Genomic DNA, 19,124 nt, shown 5'->3' on the forward strand with positions numbered 1-19,124 from the left:
ATATAACAATAAGTGTATGAAGAGTTTTACAAATCCAGTAGTCTTACTTGAATATTGTTCTAATGTTGATGACTCTGACAACTCTCTCAGCTAATTCCCATGCAATTCTTTCCATGAGAGGTACCATTCTCTCATCCCTGTTGTAATGTCTGGAGATAATCCACACCATTCGAAGAGCATTCATCATGGACGGAATAGTGTCTAGCACAATGCCAAAACCAGCACCGTGTGTGAGGTTCTTAAAGTGTCGCTCTAATGTGGAGAGAAATCTCACATTATCCTTTGCTTCTGTGTAATATTTATTCAGTTCTGATCGATTAAGTTCAAAACTTTGTAGGACGGCTTGATCTGAACCTTCTTTCTTAGATAAGATGTCCAGCATCTTTTTAACAGTGGGTAATTTCAGCTGCTCACTCAATGCACTCAATGCAGCATTACGCTCACGCCAGAAGTCAATTTCAGCTAAGGGTCCATTTCCCTGAGGGGTTTTCTTGAGCTGAGTTTCCACGGCTGAAAAAATCTGTTTGGTCCACTCTAAACAAGCATTTTCAATTTTCCCAACCAGATCATCATCCTTTGCAAGTTCATTAACATCCCCTTCCAAGTTTAGTTCTGGAATATCCAGTCTTACTTCACCTTCAATTTGTTGGAATGTGCGGGAAATGTGTGATGCAAACTTCTGCATGTTTATGAGAAATTCGTCTCTCAACAGAGCTTTATTTGCTGACTCTGCAACATTAAACTCTGATGTTTCAGAGGAATTATCATCTTGTGCACTCACTTCTTCCCGTGGGGTTGCAGATATTTGCTGGGACGGAGATGTGTCTCCACCATTCTTGTGACTATTGAATGACAATAATGGCATATACACCTGAAAACAAATTATGTATACAAATGTCAATAAATTTCAAATTTAGCTTACATACTTGCTTTCAAATTCAGAACAATACATGTATTTGGTAACTGTATGTACATGTATGTGTATTAATATAACAATACAGGTTAAGATTGTAAAATGCTACAAACCTGGGTGATAATCTGCTCCAACATTACCAAAGAATGCCCACTGAGAATACCAAACTCAAAAAACTTCGGCATCATTTCATTGGCTTCCTCGATAGTGTTAGGTAATTCTACCATCCCAGGTGTGTTACGAATGAAGTACACACAATTCTCGTCAGCAACTTCTTCTGGTAAATGACCATGGCAAAAGTGAAGTATGGTTCGCAAAATTTTTTGCTTTATGATTTTCTATAGAAAGAAAACAATTAGTACATATAAATAGTGGCTCATTGTATCAATAAAGAAACTAGTACGTAATAACAATCAAGCAATTCAAATCTCTGCATTAAATAAACAGTATGTTGGGAAAACTCAGCTGAAGCAGCTGTAGGCACAGACTGAAGTTTTGTCGGAAAGATAATTCATTAACAAGTTGTACTACAGTATTTGCACTTTTTATGAAAGCACTATATAAAACAAATTGTCTGTTGCATGTACAATTTGGAATTGCGAGGTGGTAGAAATGAACACTGCATGTCTGCCAAATTATGAAATTATATGTATTCAGCAGTTTTAAACAAACATAAACAACAGTAAATGCAAAGATAGAAATATATATAAAAGTCATATAAATTGTGACTGGCGATATACAACTTACTGTTCTTGGCATGTTGTCTACAGTACCAGCCTGTGATCCTTCTCCATCTTCTGCTACTTCACCTTCTTCAGGTTTATTTTCCTCTTCTTTTTTCTCCTCGTCCCTTGCAGTTTCTGAACCCTTGTCATCTTCAGTCGGAGCTCCTTTTTTTCCTTTTTTACCCTTCTTGCCCTTTTCTGAGTACCGTACAAAGAAGGAAAACATTGTAAAATACTATTGTTTATCATAGGTGATGGTCACAATGCAGCAATAACAGCATGTTTCAGACAGTTATTAAAGTCACTTACTTGGTTTATCTCCATCTTCAACTGGTGTTTCTGATGGTGTCTCGGGTGGTTGGTCTACACTAGCAGCAGCCTCTGATGGTGCATCTGGTGGATGTTCTTCTCCACCTTCAATTGATGCCTGTTCACCTTCTGCTTTATTGTCTTCTTCTAGAAGTTCATCTTCTAACTCAGAAGGTTCTATGTCAGATAGAAATAAATACATGTTACTTACAAGGACGTATTAATCTTAGAAATTGAAATCAACAAATTGTGTTTAAATTTTTAAATTTATGGCAGTAAGTGATTTAGAAATTAGTTGGTGTATGTTTCAATTTAAAGGATGGTTGTTATTGTTGTAGCCATGTGAATTAAAATGTACCCACAAGAGTATATTGCTGCTGTATTGGACCCACATTGAATGCATGTAGCGATGATCATCACCCTAATAACTTTAGAAGTGTATATTGTGTACAGCTGTATTTTCTTCCCCATTAAATTACATAACGTAACTGTATACACAAAATACCCATGATCATGGTGTTCATGTACACCTGCCATAGCAATTTATGGATACAACAGGGGATAGACTCACAGTTGGAACAATTCATACTTTATGATTTGTAACATGTAAAAATTGTAAAAGTACCAAATTAAAGTGATTAGGAAAACTGCTATCTTCCAATCATTTTGCCTGGCAAAATTGAAATATTTCTAGGAATATTACTGTACCAGTGCATGGTGTTTGTTTTGTGTGTTACTGTTATAATTAAGTTTTGGGAAAGAGTTCCTTAAGGCCCCCACAGATTTAGCTTGCTCACCTATTTCAACTTCTACTTCAATTTCTTCTTCTTTTAAACACTTGTAGAAAAGGACTGTTGACTCCCCGTCTGCACACGTTTCGTTCAGATATTTTGCAAGCTCTCGCTCGTGTTCTCCGTCTTCGTCGTTGAGCAGCTCCTCGAATACATCGCTGTCTTCAATATTCAGTGCTGTGTAGACTCTGTCACGCATCCATTCGATCCTCACGTCATCCATGTTTGCTCTTGGAACTGCTATTATAACATAATATTATGAATGCCAAAAAAAAATTTACAGGTTCAACATATACAGAAAGTGAGCCAATCCAAGAATGCACGATATCGTTCAGCTGCACGGCCACACAACTGCTAACCTTTTTCTACATCCACATAACACATATAAAGAAAATAGTTCTTTTTCCAAAAAAAATAATTATATCATACCGAATAAAGTATATAATTGTTTGAGAGCAACTAATAAAATTTATTCAGTGAAATTATATTGAATGTGCGCTTCAACTTATTAAATATTGGTGTTTTGGCGTAGTGATACACTGACAATATCAAATGATAAGGCCTCGGTTAGTGTTCGCGACAGGGACGTGTTGCTAGGGGACGATTTCGGTAAGTTATATGTTTTTAGTATCTGAAGTATATTGGTTATTTGATTATATTTTGTTATTGATGATCATAGTGATATTTATTTCTAGATTTGTGGTTATTACTATTATTTTTTCCATTTTCCCAGGGTCCTTTGCCTTTATTTATTTACCTCAAAGTCACGTGGTTTGTCGGTAGATCTTTGTTTATTTTCAGGCATTTGTCATTTTAAAAAGGGGTGCATGAGTATGAATGATACACACGACGTTGGACATGTCATTATTTCTCTTCTGATATAATGAATATTTTATTAAAAATGTATTATTTAATTAAAGTTTTGTAAATATGATTTGTAGGTCACGACAACACAATCAAGACAAAGTAATAATTGGGATGTGCAAGGCCACCTCCCTATACATTAATAGTCAATTCCTGACCTGTCGCAAGGAATCCCCTCAGTGTATCGATTTTTGTACAGAAAGATGGCGACAAGCACTGTCGTCGTTGAACCGGCCTTTCCTCCCATAGTTGTCTGGGAATGGTTCAACGACCACGGCAGATGGAGACCATACGAACCGATAATCGTACTGGAATTAGAAAAAAGATTTCTTAAAGGCGGTAACTTCACTCTGGGAGATGTTGAGTCAAAGCTTTCGTGTTATGTTGTTAGTTTCAGCAGTATGCAGCAAATAAGCAAAACCACAAGTAAGTACACTGTAGTCATTCTCTGAAATTTGGGTCAAAGGCAACAATTGTAGCGACTTTACGGAGCTGGACAATCACACGTTGTTTCCATACTGAATAAAATAAAATAATTTTTTTCAAACAATAAATTCGGGTAACAGGAAGCGAGCCAGCCGCCGCCAAGGAACTCGCGTTTTCATACAATAATCAGAAATGTTTTAAAGTCCCTATCACAATGGAACTGAGAATATTCTCAGCTCCATGCTGGTCCGTAGGTAAATTGTATATTCCAATAAAGCAGTGTTTATAGAAATGTAACATGGTCTAAAATCCAAAATTAGTTGAATATCATCACATCGTGCATTAAAGTTGTAATATATTATAGTAAAAATAATATTTATATTTTAATTTTAAATATTTTATTTATTTTTTGGAATTATTCTCTATAGTCAGTTTGGTATAATTATATTGTTAGTTTAGTGTCTTTTTTCTCAAAGCACATATGAGCTATTTCTATTAACAAGTTAATGGTCAGTCTCATTTCTGTCCTAGGAGAAAGTTTTGTCCACTAATAGTAATACTTGAAAAGCATTCATGCACAATTCAATTGGTTATTTTCCATTCCGCTGCAAGATCTTGCGTACTGCATGAAAGATGCAAAAATCGTATGATTTGATTTTGAACTCATTCTTTAATCTTTGATGTTTGAGGAGGAATTAATGATGCCATGTTCATATCAGAGAAGAGACCCAATCAGAATGTGCCAAAATCATATTCTCATTTGTTGAAGTACTGTAGTAACATACCCCCCCCCCCTCCAACAACAACAGTCATGTTTCCTAACAGAAAGTAGGACAGATATTTTCATGAACATGGCACTATTAAAAAAGTTGACAAATGCCATTAGAAATTATTAAAAGTCAGTTGACTTTTTATGAAAATCAACTTGAAATTGCTGAATTATGACCGCAAAACGTTATTTGAGCAGTGAAATTAGTATTCAGCCTGTGCTGGATACATGTATGTACATAATCCAGATATGATTGTAAAATTGCAAATAATCTCAAGGCCAGTTGTAAAATTGCAAATAATCTCACGGCCAGTTGACAAACTGGGCATGGGCCGAATCAGCTACAACCACATAGGTTCCAACATGTGCCAGGATTCAAATATATATATATATATATAGAATAGAATTCTTTATTAATACCGTAAAGATAATGTGACATTTCTTTTTTGGTTAACGAGTTAATAAAGTTTTTACATAGTTGAGCGGACATAAAACTATCCGTGAATAGTAAGACAATTTACCATATGTAAGAATATGGCATATGTTGTTTATTTATGCCGGTAATGTATTTCTTATGTTGTAACACTGTTCGATGTACTTTATGGTTTCTTTGATTAGTGAACGAAGTGTTCTTATTACTCATTATTTGTATGAATATAGTATTGTTTGTCATATCTTGGAACCCATATATACAGGATTTGGCTGTTGAATATAGAATGTCTCTGTTGTTTGCATATAAGGTGCATTCTGTTGTGAAATGTTGTTCATCTTCAATTTTGAGACAGTTTTGACAAATTCTGCTTTGTAGCGGTATTTTAGGTTTTTGATGGTGACCAGTTTCAATTTTCAGTTTGTGGCCACTCATTCTAAATCTTGCAAGTGTCCCTATTGCTTTTCTGTCATTTAGTTTTTGTAAATAGGTTTCCTGTTGGATGTTATTTTTGAATAATTTAAAAGTCCTTAGTTTTGAATCAGTACTGTTCATGTTAGACATCCATGTATTTATATAGTGTTCCTTACATAATTCTTGAAAGTGCTGTTTTGTTGTTTGTATGTCAACAGGTTTGTTGTATGTTTTTTTTCAAATCATGTAGTTTTGATAACCAACTGTTTTTCAACACTGTATTCTCCATCTCTTTAAGTGCATAATATGCTATGTTGTTTTCATCAATGGATTTTAGGTGTTTATAGTATCTGAGAGCTTTGTATTGAATGTTACATAACAGTGGTAGTCGCCCTGTATCCATTCTAACAGCTATGTTACTGGTAGTGTTATTTACATTTACTATATGTCTACAAAAATTTAGGTGGTATTTTTCTGTGCTAGTTTTATCCCATCTACTTCAGTTTGTGCATAGTCCCCATATTTCTCCAGCATATGTTAAAATTGGTAGTTGAGTTGTTTCAAGTAATTTTGTTTTCAATTTTACATGGTTGTTAATTAGTACCACCATGGAACTATAAAACCCCAGGAAGAACAACCACTTCGTTTCCTTTGAACTATGATAGTTGCCGCGATGTCGAATGTTTATTTTGACTGTTTATTTTGTCGCATTAAAAAATAAGCCGATTTACGCAAATGAACGTTTATCTCCGACTATCGGTCATTTTCGGAGTCAATCGGACGACTCCGGGAGATCACGTGACCGAGTTGTTCCGGTTATAGCATAAAAAAACAATGGCGCCAAGACAAAAACACTGATAAATGATCGACATTCAACGGGGAAAAAAAACACATTGCCACTTCTGGCGATCGAAGGGAAACACGGAATTAGTCGGGATATCTCAACAACAAACAGCTCACCAAACCCCATGTTTCGCAAACTTTCGCAACCTTATTTTTTCGAGGGTTGAAAAAAACAAGAAGTAATCTAAAAACGACATTAAAAATTATGAAAACTCGCTAAAACTCCGACCCGTTGCATGATTTCCGGTACACTGAAGGTCACCCTGCAGACCGACTTGTTTGCGCATGCGTAGTGAACGAAATATTTTACTGCGCAGATATGAAATTTTTTTTTCAAGTTTTCCGTTTCCAGCAAAGCGGTTGAAACGAGCGTATCGGCGGCAACTAACATGGAGTATGACTAATGTCGTGGAAACAAAAGCGAAAGCACTGTAAGATAAACTAAGACAAAGGTTTTTTTAATCCTCTTAGTTTCGTTGTTCTTCCTGGGGTTTATAGTTCCATGGTACCACTGAAAAGATGGAGTTGAGCCCTTTCAGTTTTCCTAGCATTGTCAGATAACCTGTCCATTGTTGCATCCATTGAGCCATTTGTATTAAAAGTCACTCCAAGATATGTATAATGTGTTGTTTTTTCTAGTTCCTCATTCCCAACTTTGATATGCATCCCTTCTGTGTGGTGTCCATTTTTGGCAAATATAATTGATTTGGTCTTTTTAATGTTGATTTGTAATCCCCATTTATTCAGGTAGTTGTGGGTAGTATCCATCAATTGTTGTAGTCCTGGTGCACTCTCAGACATAAGTACAATATCATCTGCATATAGTAGGCATGGGATTGACTTCTTGTTCAATGATGGTTGATTTAATGGTTGTTTGTTTAGTTCATCGATAAGGTCATTGATGTAAATATTGAACAGTGTTGGGCTTAGTGGACAGCCTTGTTTCATTCCATTGTGTATATGGAATGGTGTTATTCTGTCACCCAACTTTAGTTTGTATTTCTTATTGTTGTACCGGTACATACTTTCAATTAACTTGTATAAGTTGCCATTTATATTGTCGCTTTTTAGTTTGCTTATATACATGTATATAAAAATTAATACAAAGTTCTAAGATCAGCAATAGATTGCATTGCGTGATAAAATGAATCTCATCGTCAATTGTATCACATTCTGTGCATTTTCTCTAATTCTTATCTAATTTTGGTCTCAGATGTCATCCATTTTCAATATGCAGCCTGTGTAAACTCAATCATTGAGGTAAATCATGAAGGTAAAATCAATCTGAGTATGGAGATAAAATAGATAATGTCTGTCCATTGCTTCAATATAAATAATGGTGAAAATTCTATTTTGTCTTTTCAGACGTGTAGTTTGTGAGTCCTCAATTTTGATTCTTGGCTTGGTTGTTATTTGTTGAATTAATCATTTCTATAGACAGGAATTTTTGTAGAGATTTTTTTGTTGATTTGCTAGTGCATCATAATAATAATAATATAAGCTTATTACGAGGATACCTCAAAGTATGCACGAAGACAGTACAGCAGGAGTAACAACTGACGCACAGCCGCAATGCAAAAAGTTTAGAACAGAATCAGCGAACTTCTTTGTGTGGAATCCGGTCAAACCCTGGTGACAGCCATGTTTATTTTTATTATTAGAGGATGCTTACATGCATTATCATTCCATATTTGGAATTCGCATTTCCTAATATGGTAGGATGAAAATACCCTGAGAAATACAGCGAAATTACGGCACGCTGTAACCTATGGTGTAACAGTGACAGATGTATAATAACTCATTATCATGTTGGAATGATGCAGCATTTAGTAAGCAAATTGTTGTTGTTCAATTCTCTGTAATGTTAACCAAAGTCAAAATCTTTGTAGCAATGTTCTATGTTTGGAATATTAAACCTGTGCATTCTTTATACTGTTCCTAACTTCCTGTTATGTATTTGTATCTGGGTTATAAATACATGTACTGAATTTGCTTTGTTAGTAGAGCATACACTCATGTTATAAATTACAAAGGTGTTTCCATGGTGACAGTAAGTAATATAAATAAGCAATATCAATAATTCAATATACAACATACATACAAAATGTATGTATGCTTCTATTGGATTTGCGCTTCTAATAAAGAAAATACATCTGGAGGCTGCCTCCTCTCCCAATTAGGCTTAAATATGCGGGACAGTTGTATTTTATTAGGAATACTTATTATAGATAAACACATTACATTATGTATGATATATTTTATTTTATTTGCAATGTACACAAACAAAAGTAAAAGACATCACTACGAGACTAAAACTGATCTAAAATACAGAACAAAGCAAAGCTGGAAAGATAAACTTGTCACAACTGGCGAGAATTTCAATACTCAATTTTAAAAAAGTGGCTCATAAATAAAGAGCTGATAAAAATTTGTCTACATTCTTTGATAATGCTATTTTGACAATGAAATAGGTAATGTTTTTCATCTCCAATCTTGTTACAATCATGTCTTTCTTCTCTCTTAATCCCTGAATGTCTCCCAGTTTCAACTGGTATGAATAGAGAAATGCAGAAAAAAATATTAGCATCAAGACCTAGCTCAAAACTACGCCACAAGTGAAGGAAAAAATAATTTGCCACCCCCACCCCCGCTGCCCAGAGTTTCAAATGGTCAGCCCCTTACTAGGTAATTATTTCATGTCAATGCATCTTGTATGTATGTAAGAGACATAATAATTGCTGTAATCCTGCCTGTCGCAGTGTTTCTCATTTCATATTGTTTAAACATGCTCATAATAATGATAATGTTCTACTGTATATCAACTGAGTTTTAATTTTGCTGATAAATAAAATCTACTAAATTACGTCATCCATGTGAAAAGGTAAAATTATGATAGAATTCATTGATTAACTGGCAAAACTATGAACTCAGTGATCAAATACAAGTATAGTGAAATCAAATACCAGCGAAAATTACCATAATGATTTTGTTTTTTTGAAAATTCAAGCATAGTGGAGAATGCTGATTATGATTGTGACTGCTTCAGCGATTTTTATAGCAATTATAGAAAAGAATCTGTAGTAATGTAGAGTCCAGTTACAGTTATTTTTGTATGAAGAGATTATTACAATAACTGACTTTTTTAGCTCCGCTGTCGACATGAGTGATTGTCTGTCGTCCGTGTCAATGTTTTACTTTTTCGTCTTCTTCTTGAAAACTACAAGCCTGAATGCTTTGATACTTGGTGTATATGTACCTTGGGTAGACCGCTCTCAGATTTGTGCATTTCATGATGATATCTTCAATTCTCTAATTTTGGTGAATATTTTTGTCATTTTTGGTAAAAAAGTGATATTTTCGACTTCTTGTTAAAAACCAAAAGTCCAATTGCTTTTATATTACATATCTACATGTAGGTACTACATGTGGACCTCTCATATTTGTTCATCTTGTGATGATATCTTTAATTCTCTAATTTTCATGAATATTTTTGACATTTTTGGTAAAAAGTGATATTTTCGACATCTTGTATATACTACATACCGTAGGTACTACAGGTAGACCTCTCTCAGATTTGTTCATTTCGTGATGATTTTGTTCTTCAATTATCTAATTTTAATGAATATTTTTGATAAAAAGTTGTATTTTCAAGTTTTTGTTGAAAACAGCAAGTCTGATTGCTTTAAAATTAATACTATACACATTGTTCATTTTCTGATCATATCTTCAGTTCTTTAATTGAAATGTGCATTGATAACAGCAGAGCTATTTCAGTCGACGGGCTGCTAGTCTTGTTTTTAGTAATTTTTTTCAAACTCGACCTTAACTAATAAACTTTGAAGTCAAAGAAGTGTTAATATAATATTGATACAATGTTACATTGTTGATAATGGCAGGAGGATGCCACTGTTGAACCAACAGTAATGAGTAATTTGACAAGCTTTTTACCAGTTTCTGTGACACTTTGATCGTCTGACATTCAGTTCTCTCACTTGTTTACGTCAGTTGTCTTGATGTGGGCTTCTTTTTCTATTTAAATGAGACTGCCTCAAGGTTCCACTGCAGATTGGAGAAGTAAAAAAAAAATGCAGTTTCTTTGGAAGCTATTCTATGCCATAAAGTCATTTTTTTTTTCAATTACATTTATCTGTCTCTTTACAGATACATATGAGGTAAATTGTATCTAAGCCTCTCAATGACATGTGCCTTAATATCACTGTCTGTTATATGTATACAGATTCATTCAAATTTCTATTTTTCATTTTTGACTCACAAAAATCACAATTTTAAATCCAAGGCACCATATTTACATTATGAGAAGTACATACTTCAAATAAATTGCCTCAATCACTTAGCCTGAATGGTTTAGTCACATTTGTACTTAAAAATACAAAACGGTAAACATATTTTTTAGCTGACTGGACTGGTGATGCACCTCATACTGTTATTGCACCGGTACTATTATTGGCTTTACCTGCACTGGCTTTGAATTACCGGTACTCACACTGGCATTGGCTTACTCACACTGGCATTGGCTTACTCACACTGGCATTGGCTTACTCACACTGGCATTGGCTTACTCACACTGGCATTGGCTAACTCACACTGGCATTGGCTTACTCACACTGGCATTGGCTTACTCACACTGGCATTGGCTTTACCCACACGGGCATTGGCTTACTCACACTGACATTGGCTTACTCCCACTGGCATTGGCTTACTCACACTGGTATTGGCTTTACCCACACTGGCATTGAATTACTCACACTGGCATTCATTGGCTTGCTCACACTGGTGTTGGCCTACCCACGCTGACATTGCCCTACCCACACCTGCGTTGGCCTACCCACATTGGCATTGGCTTATTCACACTGGCATTGGTTTACTCACATTGGTTTACTCACATTGGTTTACTCATACTGGCATTGGCTTTACCCACACTGGCATTGGCTTATTCATACTGACATTGGCTTACTCACACTGGCATTGGCTTCCTCATACTGGCATTGGCTTACTCACACTGGCATTGGCTTACTCACACTGGCTATTGGCTTACTCACACTGGTGTTGGCCTACCCACGCTGGTGTTGGCCTATCCACACTGGCAATGGCTTACTCACACTGGCAATGGCTTACTCACACTGGCAATGGCTTACTCACACTGGCTATTGGCTTACTCACACTGGCATTGGCTTTACCCACACTGGCATTGGCCTACCTACACTGGCATTGGCCTACCCACGCTGACATTGGCCTACCCACACTGGTGTTGGCCTACCCACACTGGCGTTGGCCTACCCACACTGGCATTGGCCTACCCACGCTGGCATTGGCCTACCCACGCTGACATTGGCCTACCTACACTGAAATTTGCCTACCCACACTGGCGTTGGCCTACCCACACTGGCATTGGCCTACCCACACTGGCATTGGCCTACCCACACTGGCATTGGCCTACCCACACTGACATTGGCCTACCCACACTGCCATTGGCCTACCCACACTGGCATTGGCTTACCCACACTGGCATTCATTGGTTTGCCACACTGGTGTTGGCCTACCCACGCTGACATTTGCCTACCCACACCTGCGTTGGCCTACCCACATTGGCATTGGCTTATTCACACTGGCATTGGTTTACTCACATTGGTTTACTCACATTGGCTTACTCATACTGGCATTGGCTTTACCCACACTGGCATTGGCTTACTCATACTGACATTGGCTTCCTCACACTGGCATTGGCTTCCTCATACTAGCATTGGATTACTCACACTCACACTGGCATTGGCTTACTCACACTGGCATTGGCTTACTCACACTGGCTATTGGCTTACTCACACTGGCTATTGGCTTACTCACACTGGTGTTGGCCTACCCATGCTGGCATTAGCCTACTCACACTGACATTGCTTTACCCACACTGGCATTGGCTTTACCAACACTGGCATTGGATAACACACACTGGCATTGGCTTACTCACACTGGCATAGGCTTACTCACACTGGCATTGGCTTACTCACACTGGCATAGGCTTACTCACACTGGCATAGGCTTACTCACACTGGCATAGGCTTACTCACACTGGCATAGGCTTACTCACACTGGCATAGGCTTACTCACACTGGCATAGGCTTACTCATACTAGCATTGGCTTACTCACACTGGCGTTGCCTTACCCACACTGGCATTGCCTTACCCACACTGGCGTTGGCTTACCCACACTGTCGTTGGCTTACCCACACTGGCATTGGCCTACTCACACTGGCATAGGCTTACTCACACTGGCATAGGCTTACTCACACTGGCTATTGGCTTTACCCACACTGGCTATTGGCTTACTCACACTGGCATAGGCTTACTCACACTGGCTATTGGCTTACTCACACTGGCATTGGCTTACTCACACTGGCATTGGCTTTACCCACACTGGCATTGGCTTTACCCACACAGGCATTGGCTTACTCACACTGGCATTGGCTTACTCCCACTGGCATTGGCTTACTCACACTGGTATTGGCTTTACCCACACTGGCATTGAATTACTCACACTGGCATTCATTGGCTTGCTCACACTGGTGTTGGCCTACCCACGCTGACATTGCCCTACCCACACCTGCGTTGGCCTACCCGCATTGGCATTGGCTTATTCACACTGGCATTGGTTTACTCACATTGGTTTACTCATATTGGCATTGGCTTATTCATACTGACATTGGCTTACTCACACTGGCATTGGCTTACTCACACTGGCATTGGCTTACTCACACTGACATTGGCCTATCCACACTGGCATTGGCTTACTCACACTGGCATAGGCTTACTCACGCTGGCATAGGCTTACTCACACTGGCTATTGGCTTACTCACACTGGCATTGGCTTTACCCACACTGGCATTGGCTTTACCCACACTGGCGTTGGCCTACCCACACTGGCATTGGCCTACCCACACTGGCATTGGCCTACCCACATTGGCATTGGCCTACCCACATTGGCATTGGCCTACCCACACTGACATTGGCCTACCCACACTGACATTGGCCTACCCACACTGGCATTGGCTTACTCACACTGGTTATTGGCTTACTCACACTGGTGTTGGCCTATCCACGCTGACATTGGCTTACTCACACTGGCAATGGCTTACTCACACTGGCAATGGCTTACTCACACTGACATTGGCCTACCCACACTGACATTGGCCTACCCACACTGGCATTGGCTTACTCACACTGGCATTCATTGGCTTGCTCACACTGGTGTTGGCCTATCCACGCTGACATTGGCCTACCCACACCTGCGTTGGCCTACCGACATTGGCATTGGCTTATTCACACTGGCATTGGTTTACTCACATTGGCTTACTCATACTGGCATTGGCTTTACCCACACTGGCATTGGCTTACTCATACTGACATTGGCTTCCTCACACTGGCATTGGCTTCCTCATACTAGCATTGGCTTCCTCATACTAGCATTGGCTTACTCACACTGGCATTGGCTTACTCACACTGGCATTGGCTTACTCACACTGGCATTGGCTTACTCACACTGGCATTGGCTTACTCACACTGGCTATTGGCTTACTCACACTGGCTATTGGCTTACTCACACTGGCTATTGGCTTACTCACACTGGTGTTGGCCTACCCATGCTGGCATTAGCCTACTCACACTGACATTGCTTTACCCACACTGACATTGGCTTTACCAACACTGGCATTGGCTTACTCACACTGGCATAGGCTTACTCACACTGGCATAGGCTTACTCATACATGTACTAGCATTGGCTTACTCACACTGGCGTTGGCTTACTCACACTGGCATTGCCTTACCCACACTGGCATTGCCTTACCCACACTGGCGTTGGCTTACCCACACTGGCATTGGCCTACTCACACTGGCATAGGCTTACTCACACTGGCATAGGCTTACTCACTCTGGCATAGGCTTACTCACACTGGCTATTGGCTTTACCCACACTGGCTATTGGCTTTACCCACACTGGCTATTGGCTTTACCCACACTGGCTATTGGCTTACTCACACTGGCAATGGCTTACTCACACTGGCATTGGCTTTACCCACACTGGCATTGGCTTTACCCACACGGGCATTGGCTTACTCACACTGGCATTGGCTTACTCCCACTGGCATTGGCTTACTCACACTGGTATTGGCTTTACCCACACTGGCATTGAATTACTCACACTGGCATTCATTGGCTTGCTCACACTGGTGTTGGCCTACCCACGCTGACATTGCCCTACCCACACCTGCGTTGGCCTACCCACATTGGCATTGGCCTACCCACATTGGCATTGGCTTATTCACACTGGCATTGGTTTACTCACATTGGTTTACTCACATTGGTTTACTCATACTGGCATTGGCTTTACCCACACAGGCATTGGCTTATTCATACTGACATTGGCTTACTCACACTGGCATTGGCTTACTCACACTGGCATTGGCTTACTCACACTGGCATTGGCTTACTCACACTGGCATTGGCTTACTCACACTGGCATTGGCTTACTCACACTGGCTATTGGCTTACTCACACTGGTGTTGGCCTACCCACACTGACATTGGCCTATCCACACTGGCATTGGCTTACTCACACTGGCATAGGCTTACTCACACTGGCATAGGCTTACTCACACTGGCTATTGGCTTACTCACACTGGCATTGGCTTTACCCACACTGGCATTGGCTTACTCACACTGGCTATTGGCTTACTCACACTGGTGTTGGCCTACCCACGCTGACATTGGCCTATCCACACTGGCGTTGGCTTACTCACACTGGCAATGGCTTACTCACACTGGCATTGGCCTACCCACGCTGACATTGGCCTACCCACACTGGCGTTGGCCTACCCACACTGACATTGGCCTACCTACACTGAAATTTGCCTACCCACACTGGCGTTGGCCTACCCACACTGGCGTTGGCCTACCCACACTGGCGTTGGCCTACCCACACTGACATTGGCCTACCCACACTGGCATAGGCTTACTCACACTGGCTATTGGCTTACTCACACTGGCATTGGCTTTACCCACACTGGCATTGGCTTACTCACACTGGTTATTGGCTTACTCACACTGGTTATAGGCTTACTCACACTGGTGTTGGCCTATCCACGCTGACATTGGCCTACTCACACTGGCAATGGCTTACTCACACTGGCATTGGCCTACCCACGCTGACATTGGCCTACCCACACTGGCGTTGGCCTACCCACACTGGCATTGGCCTACCCACACTGACATTGGCCTACCTACACTGAAATTTGCCTACCCACACTGGCGTTGGCCTACCCACACTGGCGTTGGCCTACCCACACTGGCATTGGCCTACCCACACTGACATTGGCCTACCCACGCTGACATTGGCCTACCCACACTGGCATAGGCTTACTCACACTGGCTATTGGCTTACTCACACTGGCATTGGCTTTACCCACACTGGTTATTGGCTTACTCACACTGGTTATTGGCTTACTCACACTGGTGTTGGCCTACCCACACTGGCGTTGGCCTACCCACCACACTGGCGTTGGCCTACCCACACTGGCGTTGGCCTACCCACACTGGTGTTGGCCTACCCACACTGGTGTTGGCCTACCCACACTGGCATTGGCCTACCCACATCAGCGTTGGCCTACCCACATCAGCGTTGGCCTACCCACACTGGCGTTGGCCTACCCACCCTGGCGTTGGCCTACCCACCACACTGGCGTTGGCCTACCCACCACACTGGTGTTGGCCTCCCCACACTGGCATTGGCCTACCCACGCTGACGTTGGCCTACCCACACTGGCGTTGGATTACCCACACTGGCATTGGATTACCCACGCTGGCATTGGCCTACCCACGCTGGCATTGGCCTACCCACGCTGACATTGGCCTACCCACGCTGACATTGGCCTACCCACACTGGCCTTGGCCTACCCACATCGACATTGGCTTACCCACACTGGCATTGGCCTACCTACATTGAAATTTGCCTACCCACACTGGCGTTGACCTACCCACACTGGCGTTGGCCTACCCACACTGGCGTTGGCCTACCCACACTGGCGTTGGCCTACCCACACTGGCATTGGCCTATCCACACTGGCATTGGCCTATCCACACTGGCATTGGCCTACCCACACTGGCGTTGGCCTACCCACACTGGCGTTGGCCTACCCACATCAGCGTTGGCCTACCCACATCAGCGTTGGCCTACCCACACTGGCGTTGGCCTACCCACATCAGCATTGGCCTACCCACATCAGCGTTGGCCTACCCACATCAGCGTTGGCCTACCCACCACACTGGTGTTGGCCTACCCACCACACTGGTGTTGGCCTCCCCACACTGGTGTTGGCCTACCCACACTGGCATTGGCCTACCCACGCTGAGATTGGCCTACCCACACTGGCATTGGTCTACCCACACTGGCATTGGATTACCCACACTGGCATTGGTCTACCCACACTGGCATTGGATTACCCACACTGGCATTGGATTACCCACACTGGCATTGGCCTACCCACGCTGACATTGGCCTACCCACGCTGACATTGGCCTACCCACACTGGCCTTGGCCTACCCACATCGGCATTGGCTTACCCACACTGGCGTTGGCCTACCCACCACACTGGCGTTGGCCTACCCACTACACTGGTGTTGGCCTACCCACACTGGCGTTGGCCTACCCACACTGGCATTGGCCTACCCACACTGGCGTTGGCCTACCCACACTGGCGTTGGCCTACCCACATCAGCGTTGGCCTACCCACATCAGCGTTGGCCTACCCACATCAGCGTTGGCCTACCCACGTCAGCGTTGGCCTCCCCACATCAGCGTTGGCCTAACCACATCGGCATTGGCCTCCCCACATCGGCATTGGCCTCCCCACATCAGCGTTGGCCTACCCACATCAGCGTTGGCCTCCCCACATCAGCGTTGGCCTTCCCACATCAGCGCTGGCTTACGCACATCAGCGCTGGCTTACCCACACTGACCAACATTAACTGACCATAAAAATCTTGTATCACATCAGGGAGTGCATAATTATTCCTTAGTTTTTCATGTCAAGTGTAGCATTATGTATAAATGAGGTGAGCTCTGTGTAAGAGTATAGTCACATGTCACATTTGATCTATCATGCTATACCTGATATCCAGTGGAATTATTTGATGTATATGTATAATGACTGTATCACTTACATGTATGTTATCTGATATTCTCATTTCCAAACACTCTCTGATGGTACTTCTTTTGACAAGTATCTTGCGGATGTTAGCATTCCCATGACATGGACGTCGTAAAAGCATAACTCACACATCAGACCTTTACGTATCCTGTATATTACCGGTACCCACTATTGTATCATGGTGTGCAGTCTCACAGCTCTGTATCCCATTGAGCTCTTCAGACAAATCCAACCCATGTATGTTTTCATGTATACTAGAATTCTTGATAATCTTGTGCAGGTACATACATGTATGCTTGTACTTAATGGTAACATTGAGTATCTCTTTGTGGTTTTCGGTGAATTGCTTTGATTAGTTGCTGTGCAAGTTCTTGGGGTTAAGTGTCATTTATAAAGTGTGATGGTTCAATGTATCATTTTGTAATGGTACAAAGTAGCTAATTTTCAGTGAATGTTACTACAGTGTATACACAATATATTATCATTTCAGTAGTGGTTGAGTCATGGAAGAATAATTGCTGAGTCATTGCAATGGAAATGAGATGATCAGGTTTCACTTCTAAAATGATAAGAATCTTATAAAAAGAAAGAAATTGATAATTTACTGTTGGAAAATGGTACATTTTATTTCTAGTTACGTCATGACATTATATAGAATAGAATAGCTATTTTCGCTGAAGGGCTGATTCAGTGTTAAAGGATAAAATCCAGCGAATTTACTTTTTTTCTATTCAACTGATCAAAAATCAGTGGAAATAAAGTCCATACAAAACATACAAAAAGTCTTTTCAGCAAAAATTAATTCCAGTGAAAATAAAGTATTTTACAGTAGAGCTTTATTGAAACAGTAATGAAAATGTTACATTTCTTTTTGCGTGAGAAAAATCAATCAAGCAAAACAGTATGTGGTATTTATTGACTTGTACAACTGTAACACTCATTGTTAAATTGTGTTGATTATTGACAATATCACAACCAGTGTGTCCTCTAAGCTGATATGACAGATTCACTGATGCGCAGGATTTTCATGACGTCAGTAGTTAAACTCCTTCCCTGACACATCATTGACTCGTACATTTAAAACTCTCCTCGAAAAATATCTTACTATAATGGAGGAATTTGAAATTTGGTTAAAAACATTCACATTTTATAAACAAAAAGGAAGAAAACGAAGATCACAAAATTTTTGTACACGCATTCAGAAGTTTTAATTTTTTTTTTTTTTTGCATTTTAACTCAGGATCTCCACAAATCAGTTCTGTGAGAGAACACATTGGTCACTTCAACAAATATTACAAATTATCAATTCATTTTAATCATTTGGTACACCATACATTTTTCTTTAATTCCTAAATCGAAACATCCAGAACTGAGAAGTGTGTAAAAGACTAATCTCAATAAAATATCAGTCTCACAACACAAACTT

General features: G+C 40.7%; 2 protein-coding genes across 3 annotated transcripts in view; one reads left to right on the top strand and one right to left on the bottom strand.

Annotated features, from left to right (window-relative positions):
* The window catches only part of LOC100374422 (dynein axonemal heavy chain 10-like), a 50,271-nt gene extending 47,159 nt beyond the window's left edge, over positions 1 to 3,112 (bottom strand). The window contains exons 1-5 of the mRNA XM_085491628.1: positions 2,745 to 3,112; positions 1,948 to 2,124; positions 1,661 to 1,836; positions 1,027 to 1,251; positions 48 to 871 (exon numbers count right to left, since the gene is read on the bottom strand). Coding sequence (XP_085347754.1) covers positions 48 to 871; positions 1,027 to 1,251; positions 1,661 to 1,836; positions 1,948 to 2,124; positions 2,745 to 2,961 — 1,619 coding nt within the window. The 5' untranslated portion in view covers positions 2,962 to 3,112. The remainder of the gene's footprint in view (positions 1 to 47; positions 872 to 1,026; positions 1,252 to 1,660; positions 1,837 to 1,947; positions 2,125 to 2,744) is intronic.
* A 669-nt stretch (positions 3,113 to 3,781) lies between these two features.
* Positions 3,782 to 19,124, top strand: part of LOC102805869 (E3 ubiquitin-protein ligase DTX4-like) — a 56,484-nt gene continuing 41,141 nt past the window's right edge. For both annotated transcript variants that reach the window (XM_085491629.1, XM_085491631.1), the window contains exon 1: positions 3,782 to 4,028. In XM_085491629.1, coding sequence (XP_085347755.1) covers positions 3,806 to 4,028 — 223 coding nt within the window. In that variant the 5' untranslated portion in view covers positions 3,782 to 3,805. The remainder of the gene's footprint in view (positions 4,029 to 19,124) is intronic.

The sequence above is a fragment of the Saccoglossus kowalevskii genome, chromosome 16 (assembly GCF_978046115.1).
Source record: "Saccoglossus kowalevskii chromosome 16, keSacKowa6.1, whole genome shotgun sequence".
Lineage (NCBI taxonomy): Eukaryota > Metazoa > Hemichordata > Enteropneusta > Harrimaniidae > Saccoglossus > Saccoglossus kowalevskii.